This window comes from Anolis sagrei, chromosome 2 (genome assembly GCF_037176765.1).
Source record: "Anolis sagrei isolate rAnoSag1 chromosome 2, rAnoSag1.mat, whole genome shotgun sequence".
NCBI classification, from domain to species: domain Eukaryota; kingdom Metazoa; phylum Chordata; class Lepidosauria; order Squamata; family Dactyloidae; genus Anolis; species Anolis sagrei.
Window position 1 is genome coordinate 117,886,397 of NC_090022.1, and position 17,477 is coordinate 117,903,873.

The 17,477-nt window shown below is 40.1% G+C and overlaps 1 protein-coding gene across 4 annotated transcripts in view; it reads left to right on the plus strand.

Annotated features, from left to right (window-relative positions):
• Positions 1-17,477, plus strand: part of LLGL2 (LLGL scribble cell polarity complex component 2) — a 78,199-nt gene that overhangs the window by 38,223 nt on the left and 22,499 nt on the right. For all 4 annotated transcript variants that reach the window (XM_060764683.2, XM_067463788.1, XM_067463785.1 and 1 more), the window contains exons 5-11: positions 4,751-4,869; positions 5,310-5,468; positions 6,886-7,048; positions 8,328-8,460; positions 9,109-9,163; positions 10,312-10,466; positions 15,481-15,695. In XM_060764683.2, coding sequence (XP_060620666.2) covers positions 4,751-4,869; positions 5,310-5,468; positions 6,886-7,048; positions 8,328-8,460; positions 9,109-9,163; positions 10,312-10,466; positions 15,481-15,695 — 999 coding nt within the window. The remainder of the gene's footprint in view (positions 1-4,750; positions 4,870-5,309; positions 5,469-6,885; positions 7,049-8,327; positions 8,461-9,108; positions 9,164-10,311; positions 10,467-15,480; positions 15,696-17,477) is intronic.

Below are 17,477 nucleotides of genomic sequence, written 5' to 3' on the forward strand. Positions count from 1 at the left end.
GGCTTTTTTCAGGAAGTAAAAAAAGAAGCAAAACTGTGGCATGATTTAGCAGGAAAGGCTTTATCTCTAAAATGTAAGGAAGGAAAAAGTTTGTGGATCAGGCAAGAAGAAAATGTTTGAAGTAGGGAGTGACAACAAAGTGTTGAAATACCCATGGGAAAAATTGCCTGTTCTTCTGGGTGTGGTTCAGCAGGTTGATTTTGACTACCTTAATATTGGTCAGGGTTGGGCTTGTCACAAATATTCTGGGGCACCACTCCTTTTAGAATGAAGTCAGATGTAAAAAATGCACGGGAAGAGGAGAGTATCTGAACACACCACGTAATTCCAAACAGGGTGGAGAAATCTCCTTTGCTGAAATGATGACAAATTAAGCCAAGTTGAACTCACAGGTATAAAATCAGTAATTCAGAAAGGAATAGGTATATGTTTGGATCACAGTCAGTTAAATTTAACAGAAAATGGAGTGAGACCTTTTTTATTTTATTTTATTTATTTATTTATTAGTACACTTGTTGTTGTTGTTCATTCGTTCAGTTGTCTCCGACTCTTCGTGACCTCATGGACCAGCCTACGCCAGAGCTCCCTGTCGGCCGTTACCACCCCCAGCTCCCTCAAGGTCAGTCCAGTCACTTCAAGGATGCCATCCATCCATCTTGCCCTTGGTCGGCCCCTCTTCCTTTTGCCTTCCACTTTCCCCAGCATAATTGTCTTCTCTAGGCTTTCCTGTCTCCTCATGATGTGGCCAAAGTACTTCAACTTTGTCTCTAGTATCTTTCCCTCCAGTGAGCAGTTGGGCTTTATTTCCTGGAGGATGGACTGGTTGGATCTTCTCGCCATCCAAGGCACTCTCAGCACTTTCCTCCAACACCACAGCTCAAAAGCATCGATCTTCCTTCGCTCAGCCTTCCCTAAGGTCCAGCTCTCACATCCGTAGGTTACTACAGGGAATACCATGGCTTTGACTAGGCGGATCTTTGTTGCCAGTCTGATGTCTCTACTCTTCACTATTTTATCGAGACTGGACATTGCTCTCCTCCCAAGAAGTAAGCGTCTTCTGATTTCCTGGCTACAGTCTGCATCTGCAGTAATCTTTGCACCTAGAAATACAAAGTCTGTCATGGCCTCCACGGTTTCTCCCTCTATTTTCCAGTTGTCAATCATTCTTGTTGCCATAATCTTGGTTTTTTTGACGTTTAGCTGCAACCCGGCTTTTGCGCTTTCTTCTTTCACCTTGATTAGAAGGCTCCTCAGCTCCTCCTCGCTTTCGGCCATCAGAGTGGTGTCATCTGCATATCTGAGGTTGTTAATGTTTCTTCCAGCAATTTTCACCCCAGCTTTGCATTCATCCAGCCCCGCACATTGCATGATGTGTTCTGCATACAAGTTAAAAAGGTTGGGTGAGAGTATGCAGCCTTGCCGTACGCCTTTCCCAATCTTGAACCAGTCTGTTGTTCCGTGGTCAGTTCTGACTGTTGCTACTTGGTCCTTGTACAGATTCCTCAGGAGAGAGACAAGGTGGCTTGGGATGCCCATCCCACCAAGAACTTGCCACAATTTATTATGATCCACACAGTCAAAGGCTTTAGAATAGTCAATGAAGCAGAAGTAGATGTTTTTCTGAAACTCCCTGCCTTTCTCCATTATCCAGCGGATATTGGCAATCTGGTCTCTCGTTCCTCTGCCTTTTCTAAACCCAGCTTGAACATCTGGCAACTCTCGCTCCATGTATTGCTGGAGTCTTCCTTGCAGGATCTTGAGCATTACCTTACTGGCATGAGAAATAAGGGCCAGTGTACGGAAGTTTGAGCAGTCTTTCGCATTTCCCTTTTTTGGTATGGGGATATAAGTTGATTTTTTCCAGTCTGATGGCCATTCTTGTGTTTTCCATATTTGCTGGCAAATGGCATGCATCACCTTGACAGCATCATCTTTTAAGATTTTAAACAGTTCAGCTGGGATCCCATCATCTCCTGCTGCCTTGTTGTTAGCAATGCTTCTTAAGTACACTTGTATACCGCTAATATCTCAGCCTAAATCGGCGACTCATTGCGGTTTACAACATTTAAAACAACAATATTCCGATTAAAAATATAAAACACATACATATACAATACACAGTATTGGGCCACCAATACAGACCAATGCATCTCTTAATTTAAAATCATAATCCAATTTCGTTGTCTGTGATTGCCAGTCCTTGATCAGAAACTTCATCGCATCGGATTTTTTAACTGTTTAGTGATTATATTAAGCAAGACATTGCGAAGAAGCCCAAAATGAGCATGCCTTTCCTTAGTTCACTCACTTGTGTGACATGAAATAAGAAGAAAATCCAACTCAACTCAGTTGAATTGATAATTGTATGATATGTGACCATGGAGGTTAGAAATTTATGCCATTGCAGTTTAGAAAGAGTTTAGGAGACAGAAGCATATGTATTAGAACATACATCCTCAAACTGTGGCCTTCCAGCTGTTTGGGCCTTCAACTCCCAGAATTCCTGACAATTGAACAAGCTCGTTAGGGCTTCTGGGAGTTGGAGGCCCAAACAGCTGGAGGGCCATAGTTTGAGAATGCCTATATTAGAACATCAGCATCTTAATTAGATATTGCAGTAGCTTGAGAGTATCCTACAGCTGACTTGATACATACTATATCAGTTAATTGGTTTAGTCAAAGTTAAAAAGTTCCCTTTAAAAGACAAAAAAAAAAAAAACCCCACTGTAAGTACATATACATTCAGATGGGTGTGAAAAAAGACAGATTTTAAGATCTGTTATTTGTCAGAACTCAGACCAGGCTTTGGAAAGCTTTTTTCATGTTTTGATATTTTGATTCATCTTTGATATACATTGCTTCAAACACTTTGATTAAGGGCCTTGTAGCCATTTCTTCAATAAATACCCTTTCTCCTGGATGTTTTATATTGTTGTTATTGTTGGCGTTCCTTCCTAGTTGATTTTGACAAATGATGACCCCATCATAACCATTTTTCAACATATATTTAGAAGAGATTCGGCATTATTTATTTATTTATTTGAGGCATTTCTATCTCACCTTTCTCTACCCCAGAGGGGACTCAAGGCAACTTACATGTAGGCAACCATATGAAGTCATAGAATACGTGCAATTACAAATATATAAAGAGTTATAAAATATATTAAACCAGTGTAAAACATATAAAACAATACATTAAGAGTTAATCACATGATCCATTAAACGCAGTCCGACCGTTCCAGATAGTCAGTGCATATCAATTCCAAATCTTTCCATTTCTCAAGTTCTCCAAACACTTGGTCACAAAGCCAGGTTTTTACTTTCTTACGGAAGGTCAAGATGGAGGGGGCTGATCTGATGTCCATGGGGAGGAAATTCCACAGCTAGGGGGCCACCACTGAGAATGCCCTGTCTCTCCCGTCAATTGCGCCTGCGAGGAAGGTGGGACTGAGAGCAGGGCCTCCCCAGGTGATCTTAAACTCTGAGATGGTTCATAGGAGGAGATACATTTGGACAGGTAAACTGGGCCAGAACTGGTTACCTTCCTCTAAAGCTTTTACAAGCATTCTATGGGTTTTTATGCCTAAATTGGTCTTCCCTCCATCAAACCACTATACCACACTGTTTCCTATCCCACTTCCTATAGTGTCCCTGTCTGTTTTTGAATGCATATCAATCATAAGACAAAGTCCAAAATCTATCTTGTAGTATACCTTTATTTGGCAAACCAGAAAGACAGAATGATATGTACAAGCTTTCTAACTCTCTAGACCAGTGGTTCTCAACCTGTGGGTCCCCAGATGTTTTGGCCTTCAACTCCCAGAAATCCTAACAGCTGGTAAACTGGCTGGGATTTCTGAGAGTTGTCGGCCAAAACACCTTGGGACCCATAGGTTGGGAACCACTGCTCTAGTCCCTTCCATTATATAAATTAGCTTTTCCAAAAACAGATAGAAGAAGTGAAATTGAGGAAAGGAATGACTTGGTTAAAGCCTCATTGTCTGATTGATCCATCAAGATGTTATGGGAATATCTAATAGAACTTTGAAAGACCTTCCTGTGGTCCTCTTTTGAGCTAGCCTCTTAACACCGGATTAACAAAATGGAAAACCTAACTCAAAAAACTCAGCACCAAATAGAGCTTTTGGAAAACAGAGAACTGGAGTATCAATTAAGGATGAGAAACTTGGCAGAATCGAAGAATGAAAATGTTAAGCAAATTCTAATTGATTTATTAGCAGGGCTGTTAGATGTAGGAACAGAAATTATTGGCCAAGACGTGGACAGAGTCTACAGAGTACCAATGGGTTACGCAAAAAAAAAAAAAAAAAAAAAAAACACTGCAAGAGACGTGGTAGTGACCTTCTGTAGAAAAAGTACAAGAGATGAGATTTTAAAAGAAAACGTTAAAAAATCATTATATTATAAAGACCAGAAAATAACAATTATGAAAGAGGTCACACAACAAACCCTAGCAAAACGAAGGAAATACTCCTTCTTAACAGAGGAACTTATCAGGAAAAAAATCAAATTCAGATGGGAGAAAACAGAATGAATCACTGTCTCTTTTAATGGAACAAGATATTGGCTAAACTCTGAAGAAAAGGCTAGAGCTTTTTTCGTGGAATTTATTTTAGATGGTCCTTGTATTGTGGTGTAACAAGTTTGATTGTTCAGGAATATGATTCTTGAAATATTATTACACTTTAATGATGTGCCAAAGACTACTTATTCAATCCATATTTTTCAGTGCCGTTTAGTGACACTGCTGGATGACAACAGCTTGCACTTATGGGCCCTGAAGCAGTCCAACAGCAGTTTATCTGAGCTTCAGGAGGAAAGGCACTTCACGCTCCGAGGACCTCCTGGGTAATTGGGACAAAGGCAGGCTTAGAAGCTCAGTCTTTATGCAGTATTTTTTACCTTTCAAATTTGTTTAAGATTTCATAAAATGATAAATGATTTTGATAGCCTGTTGTGTTTTTTAACTGAGATGGGGATGTTGAAAAAAATCTGATCTTTTTTGTTGTTGAAACAGTTGTTTTCTGACTGAGCCTTGACTTAGAGGTAATAGTGTTCTTGGATATAGTTTGAATGGGCTGCCAAGTTATAGTAAAAGAATGCAGCCATTGTGATTTATGGGGATTTTGGATGCTAAAAGTGACTTGCTGACCAATATAGGCTATGAAGCTATATAATGTTTACTATAAAATAGGAAACCTTTGGTGTTCTCAGTATTTCAGACTTCAACCTCCATAGTTCTTGAATATTTAACCTTTTAAGATTTCCCCTTCATCCTCCATGTACAGATCCCCTCCAAGTGCCACCCAGGTGACTGCGATCCTTGCACATTCCTCACAGGAGCTTCTGTACCTTGGCACGGAGAGCGGCAATGTCTTTGTGGTGGAGATTCCATCTTTCAGAGTGCTGGAAGACCAGACTATCTGTCCAGAAGTTGTACTGCAATGGTAAACACAGACAATTGGAGTTAGGCAGTCTGTGGAAGGACTCTTGGTTGTGATGGTGAATGCATAAACTAGAAGCAGTTAAAAAAATAAAATGGAATCTATTGCTAGATCCCTTGATGATTTATAGAATCCTAGTTGCTATTGTTTCTTTAGTAGATCCTGTAAACTCGAAGTCATTCTTCTCCAGAATTGAAGTACTGTTGGGAGTAGTTGTTTTCCACATTCACATGAAGTAATGCAGATTGAGTTTCCATTATTTGAAATTCTTGGAACCAGAAGTGTTTTCCTTCCATATTCGAATCTTTCAGATTTTAAAATATAACATTTTCATAATGAGATCTTGAAGATAAAACCCATGTCTAAACACAAAATTTATTTATATTACATATATACCTTATACATATAGCCTGAAATTAATTTTACATAATATTTTAAAGAAATGTGTGCACGACTTAACGTTTGTATACAATGAACAATCAGAAAGCCATCTATGTGACCTGTAATATTGTTACTGTAGCCAACCTTAATCCCAGTCTCTCAGGCTGGTTGACCTGTGTGGATGAAGATGCTCCCTTATCTTAGATACTAGCCCTGCAAACTATACCCCTCCAGGGTCATAATTTTGGATTTTGTGCACGGGGAGGGGAACCCAGATGGGCTTAAAGACCTGTTTATCTGGAAACATATTGAAGATTTATCCTTACCAATATAACAAGGTACTTTTTTTGTAGATGTAGCAGCAGTGGTGTTGGCAATTCAGGTTAATTTTGTTAATTGTTTTGAAATATGCAGACCATGTTATTGTGTGTATCTTCAAATTGTTTCTAATTTATAGTGACCCTAAACCCACCCTATTACAGGGTGTTCTTGGAAAGTTGGTTCAGAGGGGGCTTGATCTCTGCCTTCCTCTGATTTTGAGAGTATATGGTTTGCCCACACACCATAGTGTATTGTGGTTATTATTTTGTAACTGTTTCAGCATATGGTTCCTGCTTATTGCCTGCATGTAGAATGGGGCTGGGAGCTCTGTTCTCCAGTTGTTACTGGACTGCAGTTGTTACCATTCTTGATCATTAGCCATACTGGCGGCTGCTGATGGGAGATAGTTCTGCATCATTAGAGAACCACAGATTTCCCATCCTTGTGAAATGCTCCAGTTTTGGGGAAAGGTACCCTCTTAAATTGCCACCAGAGCTATAATGGCATATATGAAAAGGTGGCAATGAGCACCATGTGGTTGAGTCTTGGACAGCAGCATATGACTAGTTTTTCTGTATTGTTGTCTGGTCAAAGAAAATAGTTTGCTTGCAGGATTTCAACAGTTTTTTTCTTTTCATATTTTGCTTAATCTTTTGGCTCAGAGAAGCATCATGATAAAGTGGATTTCATTTTTATATTTCCATTCATTTTCTTGCAGTGTGCCAGAAGATTATCGAAACAGACGGTCACTCGAATTAGTAGAAGCCTTACGGGAACATCCACGGAACCCCAACCAGATCTTAATCGGATACAGCAGAGGCCTCATTGTACTCTGGGACTTGATAAATAACAAAGCAACACATCATTTCCTTGGCAGTCAGGTATCTGGTACATTCTAGTGGCTCTGGACTGGGGATGGAAATTCCTGCATCTATGGAAAAAGGGATCAGGGAGGTCAGCAGCTTAACTTGTGTTATGTGTTCCACACAGTCACAGAGTCCTGCTTCTCTCTTAGAGAAATAGAGAAGCCATATTGGGGATTGAGAGAGACGGATCACTAAGTGTTTCCCCACTTGCAGCTTGCCTATTCAGAATGTCTTTGTGGGACTTTTCAGGCAAAAATTACATTCATGGAATGGGAAGCCTTGCAGTTTGGAATTAATGAAGGAAAACAAGTTTCTGTAAGGCTATTGGGGTAAGAGGGAATGGGTCCAAAGATGCAAAGGCATGCCATCAGATACTGCCAATGTAGCTTTTTTTGTTGTGTTTTTATTTCCCTGAGCCATGAGATACAACCACCGCTACCTCACTCTCTGACACCTTTTTACAGCCCTTCCTGTTTGTATTCAGAACACTGAATACTGTGACAAGTTGATTTGCACACAGTTGTTGCTGGGAAGAACAAGTACCTCATTTATCTCTTTAAACACTAACAGATTTATTATAGCATAAGCTTTTGTGGGCCAGACATACATCCTTGCTTTTTGGCAGTAGGGAAGAATAGGCTTGAAAGGCAGCCTGCAACTGATTTATGCACAATGGGGCTTCACCACATATGCATTTTAAATACTGAATGCATGATCAGTTCAGACTTACATTAGCTTAAAAGGGAGATACAGATCTGAGTCAGCATTCCTTCTCTTAGTTCAGTAGCCCAGACAGAGTAGTCATCTGTGGTTGAGATCATCCAAGTAAGCATTTTAATACACTTCAGGCTTCCAAGATCTTTTGATAAGGATTCAAAAGAAAAGAAAGAAAGGGTTGTATTCTTTCAACAATGAATATTTATTGTATTCTAGCATCTCATGGCATGGTGTTTCTTCTTAATGAATCAAAATATGTGTTACACAATTTTTGGATCATGTGATTTTAATATTATACTGTGATGTTTTAATGCTTTGTCTTAATGTTTAAATGTTGTTTATGTCTTATGTTTAATGGTTTTAATGATTTTAATTTATAGTTATATGTTAGTGTTCACTTATTACATTTTTTCCTTTCTCTGTGTATGTTGGCACTGAATGTTTGCCATTAATATATTGTAAACTGCCTCAAGTTGTGTCCCCCCCCCCTCCCGCCTTGAGTGAGAAAGGTGGTATGTAAATATAGTAAAAAATAAATAATAAATTTATCATGGACCTTGTTATTTCTTCTTCCTAGCAACTAGAAAACCTCTTTTGGCAGAGGAACGGTCATCAGATCATCAGCTGTCACAGTGATGGAAGTTATACTCAGTGGCCAGTTTCAAGTGATGATAGGCGTCCTGAGCCCCTGGAAAGCAAAGTGCCTTATGGTCAGTATGCAGATAGCTGGTCCTCCATATTGAATGTGAATTGATACATATTTGGAGTGAGGCTGTGAAATCTTTGGAACCACAAAGGAAATTCTGCTTGCTTGCCATAAGAAGCTCACTTGAAGCTAAAGATGCAAAAAGCAAGGAAATTATCAAACACCAAGTTACTGCATGGGCATATTTGTATACCAGATATAAAAAAATGTATGACGTGTTGGGCTTATTTAAAATCTTGATACACCCAATAGTGCCCTGAAAGGGTGCAGCAAATTGGAAGCATTTGATGAATAATAACCTGGTAAAGCAGAACTGGTTTTCAAACTTCAGAGCTGTAATCGGCTGTTGTTAAGGTGCAGCAACCACCAATCCTGACCATTGATCATGCTGGTTACAGCTTATGGGAGCTGGAATCCAACAACAGTCCTCAGGGCCAAGGTTCCCCTGATACAAGCAGGCTGTTTCTGATTCCAGGGTTTCCATAGTTAATGTCATGTTCTTTTGTGAAAAATGTAGATGAGAGGAAAGTGAAGATGTTTTTGCTTTTGTTGTCTCACATCTATTGATAAAAAGCAAACAATGACATGTGAATTCTCTACTGATATAAGCCTGTGCTTGAAATGTATCTTCTTTCCAAATTTGTTCATCTAGGTCCTTTTCCTTGCAAGGCTATCTCCAAGATATACTGGCAAACAACGAAGAACGGGTAGGTACTTTGGCAGATAATACAATGCTCCCCATTCTCCAGAGCTTCTAGACTAACCCTTTGGTAACAAGTGCTGCTGCTTGCTAAAAAATCTGCCGCCAGCTGTCATGCTGCCTGGATTCCCTGGCATCAAAATAACTTGAACTTTGCAGCAACCCATCGGACTGCTCAACAAAATTATTAGAAGCTTAGATGTTGCTGTGTCTTTTTTGATCCATTCAGAACTGCAGTGATTTAAAATGCCATATTTTAGCACAGTCTCCTTCCCAAGGTGGCTTGCAATTGAATTGTTTTAGGCCAGTGGGCCTTTACATCAAAATGAAATTACATTTAAAAGCTGTAGGCACAGCCAACAAAATACTAATTAAAGATATGACAGCACATCTCAAATGAAAGGATCCTCCAAACACAAGAGATTTATCCAGGTGTCAAAAAGGATAATGGAGATGGTGCCAAGTGATCATGCAGAATGGAAGACTCCACGGTTTGGATGCCACCATAAAGAAGCCCCTTCTGTTCTCTTTGGCTTTGAAAGTTGGGAATGGCACATGGGCTGGATGTCCTAGAGATCAGGACCCCAGTCCAATTAGTGCTTGAAAAGAATAAAAGTGGTGTTGCATATTTATACATGTATCTGAAGGACAATTACTCAGTGTCTAGAATTGCTGAGATGTTTTAAGACCTACAGTTATTCTTAAAGTTTTAAGTTGGGGCAAGTATTATGTAGAACAGTCGTATTTACCCAGGTACAGAAATCTGTATTGCTATATTTAAAACCCTTCTGGCTCACAATGGCAAGGACTGGAGGATACTCTTTTTTTAAAGGAACATTTTGTCCTCTCCCACTGAACTCAGGATGAGGAACTAGTAAATAATTATGTAAGATTCAGCACAGAGGGCCTTTTTTAGGGGATGTAAGCTATAATCCTACAGATCAATATTTTCCCATAGAAAATCCTATTCTGGTCTCACTGCCTGTAGAAAACCATGGACATTTTCAGGGACAGAGGTTGATCTTTATGCTCCCAGACAAGGAAGCCCCCCCAGAAGTAGAAGAAGAAATTTGCACCATCCTGTATCCTCTTAGTGGCCAATCCACAGAGTTTAGTATTTTCCCCTTAAACTTTTTCTTAATTGTTTTGTTTTAGGCTTCCGTATATTATATTCCAAGGAGGGATGCCACGGGCAAGTTACGGAGACAGGCATAGTATTTCAGTTGTTCATGGTAATCGGCAGACGGCCTTTGACTTCACATCACGAGTGATAGATTTCTTTGTCATTGCTAATGCAGATCCATTTGCAGGTATGTAGAAGAGTCTCAGAGGCTGGAAATGACTGCATCAGTTCTAAGGGAATACATTGGGAATGTTACTCATGCTTTAAAATGCCAGATATTAACGTTATTATTGCCGAGCTTCAGGTAACAATTGAGGTATACTACCTTGCATGCTGGTAATTTTTTGCATACTAATGGAGAAGGATTTTTGCATTCACAGGATCCAATCTCTGAACTCATAACATAAAGTGTTTTCATATAACTATAGAGAAGCTAAATGGCAATTATAACCTTAAACTCTAATTGAAACTTTCAATTCAAATCAGATTTGGTTTCATAGAGCTTAGGGTCTCTTCATAACTTGCATTAGCAATGCTGTCCCTAATTACTGTCTGGAACATTGAGTTTTATAAACAAAACCACTGCTGATGAGAAAAGCACCATCTGTGTTCTCCTTGCACAAGGGGTGTTAGCGCTCATATGCTGATAAAAGGTACTTAAAAGGTGAAAAGGGCCAGTGCATTCATCCTGTGGGTGTCAATTTGCAATATGGTTCAAATATGCGCAAACATTGAATGTTTTTTGTTTTCTGTTTGGACAAGGCAGCTCTGTACAAAACCCCAAGCTTTCCTTTGTCTCTTTCTTACCCATGTCTCCTCTTGTCTCAGCTGCTGCCAGACAGAAGAAACAGTAAACTCTGTGTTACCTTCTTGTGCCCAGGGGGAGATGCTCGCACAGCAGGCTATCAACAATTGAGATCTCTTTTCGGCTCATTTTCCCTTGTGGCCATTTGGAAGCCTGCTGAAAATGGCAGGGCACACGGAGTTTACTTCTGAATGTGCAGGATCCTAGGCATTTTTCTGAGCCCATCAGCTGATAGGACTGGCCATGTGCATAACAATCAAACAGGAACTGAAGAAAGGAAGCTATTGCTCTTGTGTGCGCAGTCCAGGAAGTTGTTCAACAGTCATCTGAGGTTTCTGTGGCAGACCGGGTTCCTTGTAACCAACTGTGTAAGCCTAATGGGACTTGGCCTCAGCTCACCTCGCCTGCTCCTTGGTTTGTTCGGCAGAGTGTGAGAGTGGGTCACTCATTGCTTCCCAAATCCACTTACATTAATGAGTAATGCTTATGTAATTGCTATTTGGGTGTTGGGAAGCTGCTCTTCTGCTTCTTTCTTTAGATGTCCAGGCTATGACCACTTGGGGTTGCCGGATAAAAATATGTTGTATAATTAGGGGACAAGTTCAAAAATGCCTTGTGTTATTCTGATTATCAAGAGTGTGTGTGAATATACATTTCCAGCTTTCCCTTTCTTCCTCCCCCATAATTAGGACATCTGTCTTTATCCCTTGCTTCTTTAAAGTAGCTTAGAAAAGGACACTTTACATGTGAGTGCCATTCTTACACAACATGTAAGTATCTTCTTCTGAGCCAACTGGGGCCTTCAGGATCTTTATTTACAGGACACAGTATGCCAGTAATTTAGAAAAGTGAAAGGCCACCTTCGTTATAAAAAAGGTTTCTCTGTTTTCAGTGTGACTTTGATATCATTAAGGCCTATATATTGAAGATCTAGTCTATTGATCATATATATTTTTAATCACATCAGAGGCGACTTGAAAAACTGCAAGTCACTTCTGGTGTGAGAGAATTGGCCATCTGCAGGGACGTTGCTCAGGGGATGTCCAGATGTTTTACCTTCCTGTGGGAGGCTTCTCTCATGTCCTCACATGGGAAGCTGGCACTGACAGATGGGAGCTCACCCCATCTCGTGGATTTGAACCAAACTTCAGGTCAGCAGTTCAGCCGGCACAAGGGTTTAACTCATTGCACCACATCAGCTCCTACTAATCATATGAGTTACAAGGATAAATAACATTTGTCATACTTCCCCTATGCCTGCCATGGTAGATATGTGCATAAATCTTGAAAGGGGCATTTTATTTCTTTTATGAGCATGATATTCCATCTGCACTTTTAAAAACAGAATATTACAGACAATATAAGCTTCATACCCCAGTTTTTCTTTTTATATATTTTTATCATGTAACATATGATATTATAAAATTATAAATATAGATACGGTTGAACATGAAGCAGATTTTAGAGGTGAGTTTTCAAAAGAAGAATGTTTTTGGAGATAACAGGCTGGGAACAATACACAATAATTCAGTGCAGGCAGTAGCTTGCTGGCTAACTTTTACCCATTTCTAACCATGACTGGCCTTAAAACTGTGGAGTTTGTTTCCAAAAGGTACCAAATCAAAAAATGAGCTATAGGTAGCAGCACATTGTTGACAAGGAGTAGAATATTGTCTACAGATCAAAAATATCAAATCACTTTGGTACAGGGTTTGGACAATTGCATTTTATAGCAAAAAAATGCATATTCCCAACTTGATTGTTTTCGATTCCTGCAAAATTTGTTTAGGTGGCTTTGGTACCTTTTGGAAATAAGCTCCACAAAGACATTCAGAATCTTATTTGAAAACACAGAAATGCTGGACCACTCTCACAATCACCATGTCAGACTACACCGAGAAGCCATTGAAGTCCACAAGCACATGGACAATTTCAATAGAAAGGAGGAAACCATAAAAATGAACAAAATCTGTCTACCAGTATTTTAAAAAACTCTAAAATCAGGCAGGAAGCAGCCAGGCTTTGACGCTGCAAGGCTATTCAGTGCTAATCAACCTGGTCAATTGCAACATTCACACTTTCCTCCAATAGAAAAGAGTTCTTCCTCCTATATAAGCCCTAATTGCCTAGTTTCTGACCTTACAACCTCTGTGGATATCTGTTATAGATGAGACTGAAATGTCAGGAGAGAATGCTTCTGGACATGGCCATCCAGCCTGGAAGACTCACAGCAACCCATATTTAGAATTGGTTGTAGATGTAGTACTAGTAGTAGTAATAGATATTTAAGTTGGTTGAATTTTATTTAAATTTTAACAATAATAATTTTAATGATATCATAATGATAAGAACATTTTGCTGAATTCAGATGCATTGTTCACACATGCATTGTTCATTCCAGAAACAAGGGGAAGTGAGGGTGAGGCCGTGGAGAAGCAGCTTCCAAGTTGTAATGAAATTCTTGTTCTTAAACAGATCAACAATTCTCAGAACCAGCAACACAACTACATTTTAAGCAGCTTAGTTTACTGGATTGGCCTGTGTTCCTAGAAATGATCTAAAGTAGTACTAACTGGATCGGTGCCAAGTAGGCACAATGCAGTCCATCACTAGGAGGGCTTTTACAAACTGCACGTGAAAGACCCTTGCATCAATAATTAGATTTGCAAGACTCTTCAGGCCACTTGGCACCACTTTTTTTTACTATGCAGATAATCTTGATGAGACCTGTACATAGGCCTCTATTAAGCATAATAGTAAGGACTTGGATAAAAGCACCAAATTGTATTGTCTAGTTTTGGATATACTTTGTTGTTAGTTTCTTTATAGAAGAGATTACATGCTGTATTTCAACAATTTCCTAGAGCAGTTTACAAACAATTAAAAATTCAAACTGAAAGAAAACAACCAGATGATAATAGCACCTTGTAATGAACTTGGGCAACACAGTTATAGATGTCTGGGTTCAAATCCAGTGCTAACATATGCAGATTTTAGGAAACATCATGTAGAACTTGCAAAGGACCCTGAGAGACAGCCAGGCACTTGTCCAGTGGTATGGCCCTTTGGTGGGAAGGTGTGAAAATGTCTCTATTTTTTCCATTTTTTCAGATGAAGAAATTATTTAAGGACAGTGTCTTGTGGGCAGAAGGGACTTCTTGGGATTGGTGAAAGGTCAGACATGAGGTCCATTTGCCTTGTCTTTAAAAAGTGTGCTTGCAAGCTAGACAAAGAGTATCAAACTTGCACTTCTCCCAGTAAATACCAGAAGACCCATATTGCCAACAACAGTATTTAAACTTGAGGTTACCAGAACACTTTAAAAAGTAGCATGGTATAATGGTTTGAGTGCTGGACAATGACACCAGGAAACCAGGATTTGAATCCCTGCTTAGCACTGGAAACCTGCTGGCTGATCTTGGGGAAGTCACACTCTTACAGCCACAGAGGAAGTCACACCTCCACTGAATAAATTGTGCCACAGCACCCCTGACCTATAGGGTCGCCTAGTGTCACACTCAACTTGAAGACATGTGTTAATAACACTAAAGATCAATGGAGTTGCTAGATAGCATGCCCTTTCTAGGTCCTTATTTATTAATTAAAATATTACATAATGCCTTTCTGTCAATTTTTTTTAAAAATTAAAAATATAGAAATATATCTTATGCAGGTTTATTTAAATGCCTGCATGGCAGTCTTGGCTGAAGAAAATGAGAGTTACTGCACAGAGAGACACAGTTGGGAAAGGCTGCGTTAACCTCTCCCCGGCTTAGCCAAATACAGTGCTCATGGCACATGACGTTCTCTAATTCATAGCTGGATCCTGATATGCTTGAATCAATAGTCTAGGTTAATGCAAATGGATCTTGCAGCACCTTTGAGATGAAGTGAGCAAAGCGTAAGCTTTTGTAGACTAAATCTACTTAATCAGATGCATGAAGTGCGTAGGAATAGATTTTATAGACATTGCATGTGAATAGCCAAGGAAATACAAAACTTGTGGGTATGGTGATGAGGTGAGAATCTGAGTTTTAACAATGGTTGTTGGGGGACCAAGGCAGAAGGAGAGATGTTGCCCCAGGCCAAGATGAATGGATAATCATATGAATGGTGGAAAGAGTTATTGGAATGTAGTGTGATGCTGGCTGGGATCCAGAAAGATTTGATAAACTGTCTAAGCTTATTACCCTCATGAAGCTAAGGTCTTAACTAGTGTTATAATATGTGTAGTGTGCCAGGGAACCATTGTCTCTGTTCAACCTGCTCCTAGTGGATTGGAGCTTAGATTAACCTTGCCACTTGTCATGTTTTAATATATGATTACATTATCTCCGTTGCCTAGAGTCCTCTTCCAAGAAATAATGGTTCCCTATTTACATGTGTTTTCTTGTAGAGTTTGATGAGCCATCTGCAATGGTGGTGTTGGCGGAAGAAGAGCTGGTAGTCATAGACCTGATGTCTCCGGGTTGGCCGTCAATCCAACCTCCTTATCTTGCATCCCTCCACTGCTCAGCCATCACATGTTCTCATCACGTCTCCAATATTCCTCTCAAGTTATGGGAAAGAATACTCAGTGCAGGGAACAAACAGAACCAGTTCTCTAATATGGTATGGTTTGCATATGTCGATGGGGAAGAAATATTTTTGAAACAAATTAATCACATGACAAAAACCTTTCCCCTCACTAGATTTTGAACTCTTCCACAAACCAGATTAGAGGCAGAAGATGCAGTAGATCCCCATATCTGTTGGACCAGTCTCGTTGGTTTCATTGTCTATGTTAGTGGTTCTCTACCTGTGGGTCCCTAAATGTTTTGGCCTTCAACTCCCAGAAATCATGGAGTTGGAAGACACCTCATGGGCCATCCAGTCCAACCCCTACCAAGAAGAAGGACAATTGTGTTCAAAGCACCTCCAACAGATGGTCATCCAGTCTCTGTTTAAAAGCCTCCATAGAAAGAGCCTCCACCACACTTCGGGGTAGAGAGTTCCACTGCTGAACAGCTCTCATAGTTAGGAAGTTCTTCCTAATGTTCAGGTGGAATCTCCTTTCCTATAATTTGAAGCCATTGTTCCACGTCCTAGTCTCCAGGGCAGCAGAAAACAAGTTTGCTCCCTCCTCCCTATGACTTCCCCTCACATATTTATACATGGCCATCATCATGTCTCCTCTCAGTCTTCTCTTTTGCAGGCTAAACATGCCCAGCTTTTTAAATCGCTCCTCATAGGGCTTGTTCTTCAGACCCTTGATCATTTTAGTTGCCCTCCTCTGGACACATTCCAGCTTGTCAACATCTCCCTTCAGTTGTGGTTCCCAGAATAGGACACAGTATTCCAGGTGTGGTCTGACCAAGGCAGAATAGAAGGGTAGCTTGACGTCCCTGAATCTAGACACTCTACTCCTATTTATGCAGGCCAAAATCCCACTTGAACCATGTGTCCCCCATTCTGTATTTCATTTTTTTCTGCCTAAGTGGAATATCTTGCATTTGTTCTCAATAGACTTCATTTTGTTAGTTTTGGCCCGTCTGTTAAGATATTTATTTATTTATTTATTTTTGTCATGTCAGGAGCGACTTGAGAAACTGTAAGTCGCTTCTGGTGTGAGAGAATTGGCCATCTGCAAGGACGTTGCCCGGATGATTTGATGTTTTTATCATCCTTGTGGGAGGTTTCTCTAATCAGCTGGAGCTGATAGAGGGAGCTCATCCGCCTTTCCCTGGATTTGAACCTGCGACATGTCGGTCTTCAGTCCTGCCAGCACAGGGGTTTAACCCACTGTGTTACCGGGGGCTCCTTGTTAAGATCATTTATCCAGTAAACTGGCTGGGATTTCTGGGAGTTGTAGGCCAAAACACCTGAGAAGAACCACTGGTCTATGCCATCTAGTGTGACTCTATGGCTCAGAAGCCCTTAATTTCAAAAGGGGTTTGCTATTTTCCATTGTTTTACGTTTCACTTGAAGTCTGGCAACATATTTCCTGTGGGTTGTTCTTTATTCCTGCTTTTAAAGAAGAGTATGAGTGCAAAAGAGTGTTTTCCCAGCATCAACTTATTCCACTATCCTACATATTTGAAAGTAAGACCCCTTCAATGCAGAATCTGCTTCCCTTTGTAGGGAGATAATGATGCTCATGTGCAGAAAAGTTGCATGTTATGGTGGAATGCAGAAACTCCTGCAAAACCTTTGTGAATTACATTTCTCGTTGTAAAAGAGTCCTCTGCCTAGTGCTCAGGCAACATAAAGGAAACTACTTGAACTTGTGTAGTATTTTTTTCTGAATGCCCAAAGAGATAGTGGTCTGGGAGAGGCTTATAGTGTGAGGACAGGGGATTGATTGGATTTCTCCTGAATTATTTCCAATCCCCTCCCTCTGCTCCTTTAATCTC